This window comes from Corylus avellana, chromosome ca4 (genome assembly GCF_901000735.1).
Source record: "Corylus avellana chromosome ca4, CavTom2PMs-1.0".
Classification (NCBI taxonomy): domain Eukaryota; kingdom Viridiplantae; phylum Streptophyta; class Magnoliopsida; order Fagales; family Betulaceae; genus Corylus; species Corylus avellana.
Window position 1 is genome coordinate 35940430 of NC_081544.1, and position 10389 is coordinate 35950818.

The window sequence follows — 10389 nt, forward strand, 5'->3', positions numbered from 1 at the left end:
TTAAATTTAATTAATGTATCAATTTATCATTAGAATTGTAATGTCCCCCTTTAGCCCTCAACATGACAAAAACACACTGCATTAAAATTAAAATTAAAATTAAAAAGTAAAATCAAAATAGACTGAAGTTTTTTTCAAAATCTGTATCTTATAAAAAGTATTTTTGTCACTTTGCATTAGGATATTTTAAATAATTTTTTTTTTTAAAAAAAAAAAAATTGCAATAGAGATTATAGATTGAAGAAGATAAATATAGTTCTCCTTATATATAAAAGATAAATATAGTTCTAATAATTGAAAAAAAAAAAAAAAAAAAAAAAACACGTTTCTTTTATTTTTGACGAGCTAATGCTAATGGAATCGGGACTTGAAGGAATCATGGGCGTCCCCACCCAAAATTTTTGGGAGCAAAAAGCCAAGAAAAACACCAAACTTTAATTCCAGTGCCCACTATCCCTACAAAAAGGCAATGGCCGCCCCTAGGGAAGAGTAAAATAGGCCCCTAAAAATACTCTCAACACTTTCATGAGGCATGACAGCCATCCGCTATTTCCTCAAGTGTGCGGAAAGTTGCTTTATAGACATAATAGCGCCACACCTTCATTTTTCGACTTTTAGAAGGAATATTCCAATGATACTTTCACTAACTCCATTAAATTATGTTATGTCTTATGCTTCATAATGATCATCTCACTAAAATATTAGATTATCATTAAATAATAACGATTCCTGTCTCAAAAGTGCTCCTTTTCCCTAACCTCATGAGATGAGCCTCCCATTTCCGAACACCACAGCTTTTTAATTTAGTACCCTTTCTATACAAGTATCATCCATTATAATATCGTATTTTCAATGTTTTGCATGAAACAAGCTTCCAAAAGAAGAAAAAAAATATATTCTAGTTTCTAGGCTTTAAGACCTACAAAAAGATTATGTAAACAGAAGTAGACGCTATACTGATGTGGAAAAAACATTAACGTACTTTTCTATACCAGTACCAGGCATTTCATCACATCTTTACTAATTTTTCAAACCCCGGAGCCGGAGGGTATTTTCTTTTTCCCCAAATTTCACATTAAAAAAAAGACAGCGAGAACAAATGCTAGAAACCACATCAAAATTCTCATACTGCAATACAGAATCTTTATCAATTTTCACGTTTTATAATTGTCCATGGAACTCACGCTTAGCTACATACATACATATACACAATTAATACAACAGAATAAGTTTTAATACCTCCATGTGGATATAATGATTGCATGCTCCTAAATACTTACCTGAACAGGGGAAAAAAAAAAAAAAAAAAGATCAACAATTTAAAATAACATGTAAAATGGTCCACAAACTCTATTACTTTTAATGTCATTACAATTTTTAAAGAGATGTGCATAGAAATAGAAAGCCTCCATTATGATTAACATATATTACCGCATATTACCACTTGCCAAACCACCTGTTATATATATGAGCAATAAAAGACTGATAATCAATGTGGATAATGAGAAAACAAAACTAATTTGGCATTGCAATGGAAATTTAAAACCAGTTAATCCATGGTACAATATCACCAAGAATTAGAATAAACCGACATGGTGTTTCTCTTCCATAGCATGCAATTGATTTGTTTCCTTCTTTTTGGTAAAGCCATTTAAAATAATTACTCAGTATAAGCAACATTTTGAAATGAGAAAATGTTAGTTCGTAAATAAAGGGAATGCCTCGGTACTTCTTTGGTCCTATTAACAACAAACCTCAGATCAGCCCAACCAATCTGATTAATTAACCTACAATATTTTCCAAGATGAACACCAACCAGATTGATGAATTTGAGAGATGGTCTCAAGTTGCTAACCCCTCATCAATGAAAATTTTTCCATTTTGGATTATCTATAACTACAATCCAGGTGCGACCAGATGAGATATTTTCCCATCAACCAACCAATTTTTTGAGAAAAAGGAGGTTCAACACCAGTGTGCCATTGTTACCCAATTGGTCAATTTTCAATTATGAACAAGAGATTATAAAATTGAGTAAAATAAAGCCACATGCTTTTCAAAGTCAAACATAAGCACATTTTAAGGCAGGTATAAAGTAGAGCGACAAAGTAGCGTTGCCACAAGTAGAAATGCCCCTGGCATCTTTTACTTGGGGGCAGAGAAGCACATTCAAAAGCTATGGTTCCTTGAATACATATGGATAAAAATGATTAATTATTCAGTTCAGCCAAATGCTCAATTATTAGAACTAAGAGGGTCTGTACCTTGCCTAACACAACCACATCACCATATAAACTATTTTGAGAAAGAGTGATTGATGTGGGCTTTGGTACAATTTTTTATTTTATTATTATTATTTTATTTTAAAAAAAAGGCGAACCTGAGGACCCCCATCTTTCACTCCCTAGTGTGCCCTAAATTCTCTTTATACTGTAGAGTGGCTCTGCAAAAGGAAAAAAATGGATAAATACATACAAAAGTACAAGCAACGACCGCATGCAAATGCATGGCTTAAAGAGAAAAAAGAAACCAAAGAAGAGATGCCCAAAATTGTGTTCCTATTACTTACTGAGTATTTATCTAAGATTTTCAGGTACTAAAAATTTAAACCGCACTTAAAAATAATGACTTAAGCCATTCAGTTTTAATGTGACAACTCACGCTTGCCAATTCACAAAGGATACGCATGCCAAAGTAACTCAAACGCTACATCAGTTGATTTACATTTGTTAAACAACTCTGAATATGTTGCATTTTCCAAAAACTAATATGTTGGGTGCCTCCAATATTTTTTACACATCTTCTACCTGCTAAAGGCCGAAAACAAACAGCAAATCCTGTTAATAAGAGTAAACAAAAGAAAAGAGGTCTTCCAACTTATTAATCTTGCTCAATCCAAACTTATACACTTTGGACCAAACTGAGTGGATTATCACTACTTTAGGCTGGAACTCAGGTATGATTTTGGTCTCACAGTTGAGGTCATGAAAAAGTATGGGCAGGTGCAACAAGTTCATTCAACGTGAATGCTACATATAAAAAATAAATTATATGGCCAATTAGTGTAGAATTGATATCCAAGGTCACAAGTATTGAAGCCATTCCAGGACCCAAAAAAAGTATCAAAGCTGCCTCAGATTTAAATTTCCTAAAATGCATTCCTCAGAAACAAGATGAGTGGTGATCAAGAGATAAGAATGGGTTGGGAAAACTCAAGCCAGGGTTTTGGGTCCGAACTGAACTTAACCTATATTGCAGCCCCATTAATTTTGGGACGTGAGATCACAGAAACGCATGTTGGAATTAAGTGGAAGAACTTATAGATTGGTCCTAACTCTGTGCTTTTCGCTATGACCCTGCTACACTAAGCCTGCAGAAGGAACAGGAGAATGATGGGAGTACTTGACCAGTTTCAACAATTAGACCCAAGTGATTAGTGGGATATAAGGTTCTTCGTGGTAGCACTAATTGTGCTGCAGAAATGGATCTGGACACTTAACAAGGATTGTTCATGCAGATCTTTTATTTAAGTATTCCTGCAACAGTGACCATACAGTCATATTATGACTATCAGAGAGGATTAGGATTCACACAACAGGGTCTACCTTCGATTGCACGACCTTTTGGCTCTCACTGAAGTATTGATTTGGATGGTTAATCCCTGCATCACATGATGTCCCATGTACAGCTTCAAATGTCAAGGTGCATGCCAACTGCATATGTTTTAGCAAGTTGTTCACAAATGTTAAAACACCGTGTCAGAAAAATAGAAAACCACTTGGAAGAAAACTTATAGGCAGCCGCTAGTATCCCAACCTGATAATGTCTATTTCGAACTTTGTCCATTACATCTTCAACTGCCCTGCTATTTACTCTCATTTTACCAAGGGCAGCTCTTAGATTCTCTTCACTGTTACATAATTAATAAGCCAATAGGAATCATCAAATAGAGTTCATTCACAAGTATTTTTAAAGCGGTGTGGATTTTGAGATCCACAAAACCTTATAAACCACAAAGAGTAAAATTTCTGGTATATTTGAGGCATCTTTGTAGAATAACTGCATGGTGATAGCACACTGTAAACAGTCATCACTCATCAGTGTCATATGAAACTCCATATGGAATTAGGTGATGGATTCTTGAGAAGTTAAAAAGGAGAAAAAAAAAAAGAACAAACCCACAAATTATTAAAAAGATTAAAACAACTCATTTAAATACTTCAGTCATGCGTAGCACGTAAGAAATGCATTCATAGTAGCAGGGACTAGGAGGATATAGTGAAGTCCAAACAGGATGTGAACAAGGTTGTGAGTTGCAATATGTTTCTGTATAGTTTAGTAACTTCAGTTACTATTCAAGTTTAGAGACTTGATTCTATCATTCCTGGCTTGAACATGCTTAAGATGACCAGAATTGTTTATAGAAGTAACCTGAAATGTCGATAGGGGCACCCGTGATGATCTCCTACACCAGGAGTTGAAGAGATGATCTTTTGACAAGAAAAAGGCGTATAATCCTGCATACATCCATACATAAACAACATTTAGATGTGTCATAAACACATTCATACAAGCAAGTAGAGGAAGTACAACTTCCTATCAGGAACTTTTCTGACAAGAGGTCAGTACTTAATAATAACATCAGCGAGAAACTATCTTAAGACTCGTTATATCTCTAGCAATTTATTTCTTCATTAGATGTTACACTGCTTTTTTATTTATCCTGATCCTATCAATGGATCTGATGTCAAACACTCTACTGAGGAAATATTTAATCCTCATTCTGAAAATCTTAAAAGCTATCAAGAATATAGCATTTAAAATTACTCTCTTTATGGGGCTAAGTTTGATGTCTTACAGTTCTCTTCCCTTCTCTTCCATAATTATGTCGAATGCTGTATGCATATTCTTTGTCAAACCTTTCAGCACCAACCTATAATGGAAAGATTAAGCACTAAGCATTAGATTGAATAGTATTTGCAAGGAACAAGGTACTACATACCAAAGCATCATATAACTAGTTGTATACCAAAATTTCTATACACATATGAGAGAGAGAGAGACGATGACTATGAAATAGTGTTCGGGAGGACCTTGGCACTGTATGCCAAAACATAAACTCATTAATGACATACCAAAATATCTGTACATAGATGAAAACCATGTACAAGTTTTTGGTGATTAATTATAAATGGAATTGATGTTCTTTTCCAACTTGTAATTGATGATGCAGAGAATATGCATATGAACTGAAGGAAAATGAAAACATATTGACAAAGTACTTCTACAGCACCATGCTTACCTTTTGGGAGAACTCAGCTTTCCAAAATGCGAGGGCATCATCCAGCTTCAACCCAACACCCTGTACATGGGGAACATTTTTCGGAAGAAAAAAACACACATGTTGAAAGAAGTATAACAACTAGTAACTAGAAGGTCCAGCAACAGATGTAATTTTACCAAAAGTAATTATTTAGAGTTCCTAAATCTTCACCATAATAAACGGAAGTACTTTTCTTGCATATCTTAGATGCACGCAACCGGCAATCCAAATATGCAAAACATTATGCATGCAATATGATAGATTGGATGTGATTATATATATATATATATATAGAGAGAGAGAGAGAGAGAGAGAGAGAGAGAAAGCAATAACAGAACCAATCTAACCTAATGACATGTGTACATAGACACCTATATTGTGTACATGCATGAAATTAAAAGATTAAAAGAGAGAGAAAAAAAAAAAAAAAAAAAGGAAGAAAAAAAGATCAAGTGTTTGTGACTGACAAGGCAGGGCTGCACACAGGTGATTATGCATGATGCGTGCAACATGCATATGCATTGCATGTGCAGCAAGACAAAACATGCTATAACAGGAGTTTCATGAATCACACTTTCTAGTGATGAGCGCCTCCGGGGGCGTTGGGCTCTGTTGTTTTGTGGGTAGTCTTGCTGTTTCGTTTGGGTTTCTTGCTCGTTTGGAGCCTCTTGTGTGTACTGCTTGTGTACTTGGGAGTGCCTTACGCTTTTTAATAATATAAACTCCATTACTTATCAAAAAAAAAAAAAGGAGTTTCATGAATCATGCATCTGAAATCCATAGCCTCACCTGATTGAACTGCTAATACATGTGTAACAACATAGACTGGAAAGTTAGAAATGCACATTCATACAGGTTTGAAATACAACCTTGAGAAAGAGGCCTAACTGCATCCTCCCTCCATGCTTTAAATGATGATCCTCTCTCAGCTGCACATAAGTGGCATAAATAAACCACATGAAACGGACATTAAAGAAAAAAAGAGATGAAGGATAGAAATGATAAATAACTAATTAGGAAAAATAATAAGCCCGATTCTATAAACAATTGCCTTACCTTTTCAAATAGGTGGCGCATACATAGAGGAAACGAACTCATAGCTATTTGGTCAATGTCCCTAATTGATATCTCAGCAAATTCTCTTGGCTAAAGTGGTATTTAACAAAATTTAGTCACAATCAATTCAGAAGTATATAATTTGAGAGTAATGGGACAAGCTAATATAGTTAATAAAGTACCTCAGAATAGTCAGGGCCCAAGTAGCTTGTGCATAGGGCTTCTACAATCTAGACATTATCACAAAAAATGTCAAGTATCATGCTTGAAACAAAGAGCCCTTATTCAACCTAAAAGGTTTACAATCCAATACTTACAGGGGTCAACCGATCCTTCTCTTGTTCTCTGATGGACGATGTCCACTTTCTGCAAGCAGAAACTGCAAGTCCTATCAATCTGAAAATCTAGACCCTTGTTTTCACAATAAAGAAAAATGCTATGGAAATATATGACTAGTTCATCAACCAAACCATGGCCATGATGTGGACAAATTTAGGAAATAAAGGAGATGTTTCCAAAATAGGAAAGGCACAACTATCAAAGTGCTTCAATTCCTGTCTTCTTATTCAAAAAAAAAAAAATCCTGTCTTATTGGTGAAATTGATATAAGCCAGAATTTTGAAGAAATTTACCATCCTGGCATGGAGTAAAGATTCAGAAAGATCTTGCATTGATTCTACAAAATCAAATTAAAAATAGAATACAGAACTGAAATGCATCTCTTGCCCACATATAATAGTCAAAAGATTAACAATTGATATGGATCAAACAAAAGTACGCACAACTAAAATATGTACAAATAGTCCAGAAGTTGAGAACTGTTCTTCCAGTAAAACTATCTATACACAATGATTCTGTCCTAACTATGCATATTCAAAACTGTTCTCCTGATGGAAGCAAAAAGGTTATGCAGCTCATTTTTATAATGTGACTCTAGATATCCTATCAACATTGCAAAACCATTCACTGGTAAACAAAGATCAATGTAGATATTGCAAATATATAGTATTAAAAGGCTTTCTGAACTTTAAATAGCTAACAACCTGTTGGTCAGAATGAGTGCCTTCGATAGATGACTACGGAATTGTGTGGCAACAAGGGAAACCACCTATGAAGAGACAGGTTAGGAGAGAAGAGCCAATAAACATCATAAGATGGCTGATGGCCTTTATTTTGTGCAAGTGAGAGAATTAATAACAAAAATCATTAATAACCTGATTCATGGCAACGTATGCATGCCCTTTATGGACAAATACTCTACGACCAGCTACAAGTTCTGGTACTTCTTCAAATGGTACCTTCATTGGGGTTAGGGCAAAGACAAATATACATAAGCCAAATAAAACTAGCAAACAACAGATTAGATACTAATCTGAAACAATGCTCGATAGTTGTGTTTAATAAAGTGAAAATCATCAACAAATATTTCAAGCATACAACCACATTTGCACAATGGCAAGAATTTGTATTTAATTCTTCTGAAAACTACAATATCCTTTTTTGTTAATCTTAGCCATCAGTGAAGCAACACAGGCAATGGTCAAAACCATCTGAAGAGAAGTCATAACCACTATGGATCATACCATACACAAGGCAGTAAGGAGGCTTATTTATCCTATCCCAGGATATCTATAAAAAAATGAGCTAATGAGAAGTAAGAAAGCAAAGATAAACTAACCGTGTAGAATTTCGTATCAGCTGCAAAAGAAGGGGCACAAACAAAGAGGGGTTGCATTAGAATGAAACAAAAAAGGACAAAGGAAGTGAATAATAACTGCAAGAACTAAAACTTTCATGGTCAGAACCTAGACTTCAACCTCAATATGGAGGACTACAATTCACGAGAATAATAAATTTTGTTTCTTTCTAAGCAACCAGTGTCCATGTAGCAAAACAAGAATTGAAGTGGCAAGATAAATAACAAGTATTTTCAACCTCAATATTTGTACTCTCAAACAAGCAGGCAAATTGAATTCTTTTCAACAAGATTAATTTAAAGTTTACCAAAATTACCACCAAAATAAACTTTCAAACCATCCAATTGGTGAAGGCTTACTGACCATACAAAAGAGGATTTACTTCCAGATCCCAGGACCCAGAAAATAGAACTTACAACACTGACTCAAACTGAAAATAATAGAATCATTATTGAAGTGATGAAAATTACATTCACTCAAGGAAATGGTGGAAATCCTCATAATTAGGAACAAAACAGAGAAATAAAATGTTTATTAAGAAGATTAAAGGGTACTGATGTCAGTACCAGGTGTTAAAGGCTGACCAATGGAACGTGCAACTTGGCCCAAATTGTCCTTCATACTCTGTGGAACAAAATTGTTAAGATGATCATTAAAAGATAGTTGAAACTCTAAAAGGCTAGGGAACTATTGATATGAGAGGCAGTATGGGCTTAGGACATTATCTTACGAATCACAAGGATATCTTACTTTCACAAGCGATTGCATGTGTTGCAAAGTTTTCTTTGAGAAAGCAAGTCATTTAACGTAATTACCTCGAATTCTGAATTGCTAACTGCTTTGTAAGGAAGGTCAAATTCTGCCATGAGTGCTCTCTGTAATCCAGCAAAGGATCACTAACGGACTTGAATAAAGAACTCAGTGCTATGTAGAATAAGCAGATCCTACCTGCGCCTCAGCACTTTCAAGCCGGAAACGGTAACGAAATAGGGCAGTCTCCATGGAAAGAAACCATTTTCTCAAGTCCTCCCTAAGACCCACAAAAGAAAATTACAATAAAAAGGTCGAAACTATACAAACATAAAATAACAACCAAGGAAAAAAAGAAAATGAAAGGAAAAATAAAAGTCTCACGTTCTGCAGTACACAAGACGTAGAACAAAGTGGGATATTATATCCTTGTTGACAACCTCGGATGCCTCCGGATGCCTCATATTTGCTTTCCACAGATCTTTTGCCTGTGCAAAGCATCTAAGTTAAATCGATACAAGGTCTATAATGGAGAAATCATCAATTTTAAACGATAAAATTACCAAATTATCTATTTCTTCCGGTTTCTTCCCACGGGATAAACCGTCAGAAATCCCTTTCAGTACTGCATCCAAAAACAATAGCCGAAAATTACCACAAAATTTGAAGAATGCATCTTGAAAATTTAAACGCAGATGAGAAGGCAAACAAGAAAAATTGAATAAAAATAAAAGTAACACTGATTTTGATATTTATATTTCTGTTGTTTGCTTTTACAAAGGATGAGAACTTAACAAAACTGAGCCAAATAGCCGTTGGAAGTTCCTACACGTTCTTAGCAGCCAAACGTATCGGTGAACTTTTTAAGCAAAAAAAAAAATGAAACCCTGACTGAGAAGCTTACAAAAGAACCAAGCCTAGAAATACAGGTCAAAGAACAAAACCCTGAATCTCAATCAATTGCTTAGTTAGTGAAGAGGAAAAGTTTGAAATTCGACAAATTGATCTGTTGCTTCTACGACAGCTGCTCAAGAAAGAAACGAAGCCTAATCCACACGGAATAAATCTGAATAAAACATATTTCCTCAAATTTCCATACGAGAATCACTCGGAGACGAATTTCAGAGATTCTAAAGAAGTGGACAAGTTATTAAAAAAATAATAAATAAATAAAAAAGGACGAAGAGAAATCGATTACCGCGAAGGCGATCGATGGCGAAGAGCTCGAAATCCTCGAGCCTGACATCGAGCGGAGGAGCGGAGCGGTAGAGAGGGAGGGTCGAAATGGCGTCGCTGTGTAGAGCTTTTCTCTGATATCCATAGATTTCCATTTTAGACCCTCTCTGAGTCTCGAGCGCGCAAAGTGAGCACGGAGCGACGATAGTTTCAGATCTCCACACGACGCGCGCTAAAGAAGGGGGAAGACAAAATGGCGGGAAACCATTCCGATATTTGGGCTCAACGTAAGGCCCAGGACTCACCAAAGTTGGGCCTGGACTGGGTGTGTAGGAATATAGCACAAGTATTACAGAAGTTGACGACTATAGAAAATATTACAAAGTT

General features: G+C 35.3%; 1 protein-coding gene across 6 annotated transcripts in view; it reads right to left on the reverse strand.

Moving 5' to 3' along the window:
• Window positions 1-10207, reverse strand: part of LOC132178546 (probable DNA primase large subunit) — a 12760-nt gene extending 2553 nt beyond the window's left edge. The window contains exons 1-20 of one of the 6 annotated variants that reach the window (XR_009439835.1): window positions 10025-10207; window positions 9390-9451; window positions 9211-9314; window positions 9025-9106; window positions 8892-8951; window positions 8643-8700; window positions 8058-8077; window positions 7594-7677; window positions 7423-7487; window positions 6697-6745; window positions 6562-6609; window positions 6380-6469; window positions 6193-6252; window positions 5303-5362; window positions 4859-4933; window positions 4432-4517; window positions 3817-3910; window positions 3606-3713; window positions 2381-2443; window positions 1240-1280 (exon numbers count right to left, since the gene is read on the reverse strand). Coding sequence is in view for 4 of the 6 variants with exons in the window: in XM_059590984.1 (XP_059446967.1) it covers window positions 2426-2443; window positions 3606-3713; window positions 3817-3910; window positions 4432-4517; window positions 4859-4933; window positions 5303-5362; window positions 6193-6252; window positions 6380-6469; window positions 6562-6609; window positions 6697-6745; window positions 7423-7487; window positions 7594-7677; window positions 8058-8077; window positions 8643-8700; window positions 8892-8951; window positions 9025-9106; window positions 9211-9314; window positions 9390-9451; window positions 10025-10157 (1356 nt within the window). In the remaining 2 variants the exon portion in view is untranslated. Of the gene's footprint in view, window positions 1-1114; window positions 1281-2380; window positions 2444-2489; window positions 2811-3605; window positions 3714-3816; window positions 3911-4431; window positions 4518-4858; window positions 4934-5302; window positions 5363-6192; window positions 6253-6379; window positions 6470-6561; window positions 6610-6696; window positions 6746-7422; window positions 7488-7593; window positions 7678-8057; window positions 8078-8642; window positions 8701-8891; window positions 8952-9024; window positions 9107-9210; window positions 9315-9389; window positions 9452-10024 lie in introns of those variants that run through there. The other 5 variants (XM_059590984.1, XR_009439836.1, XM_059590987.1 and 2 more) reach the window with 5 other exon arrangements.
• Window positions 10208-10389: the final 182 nt, after the last annotated feature.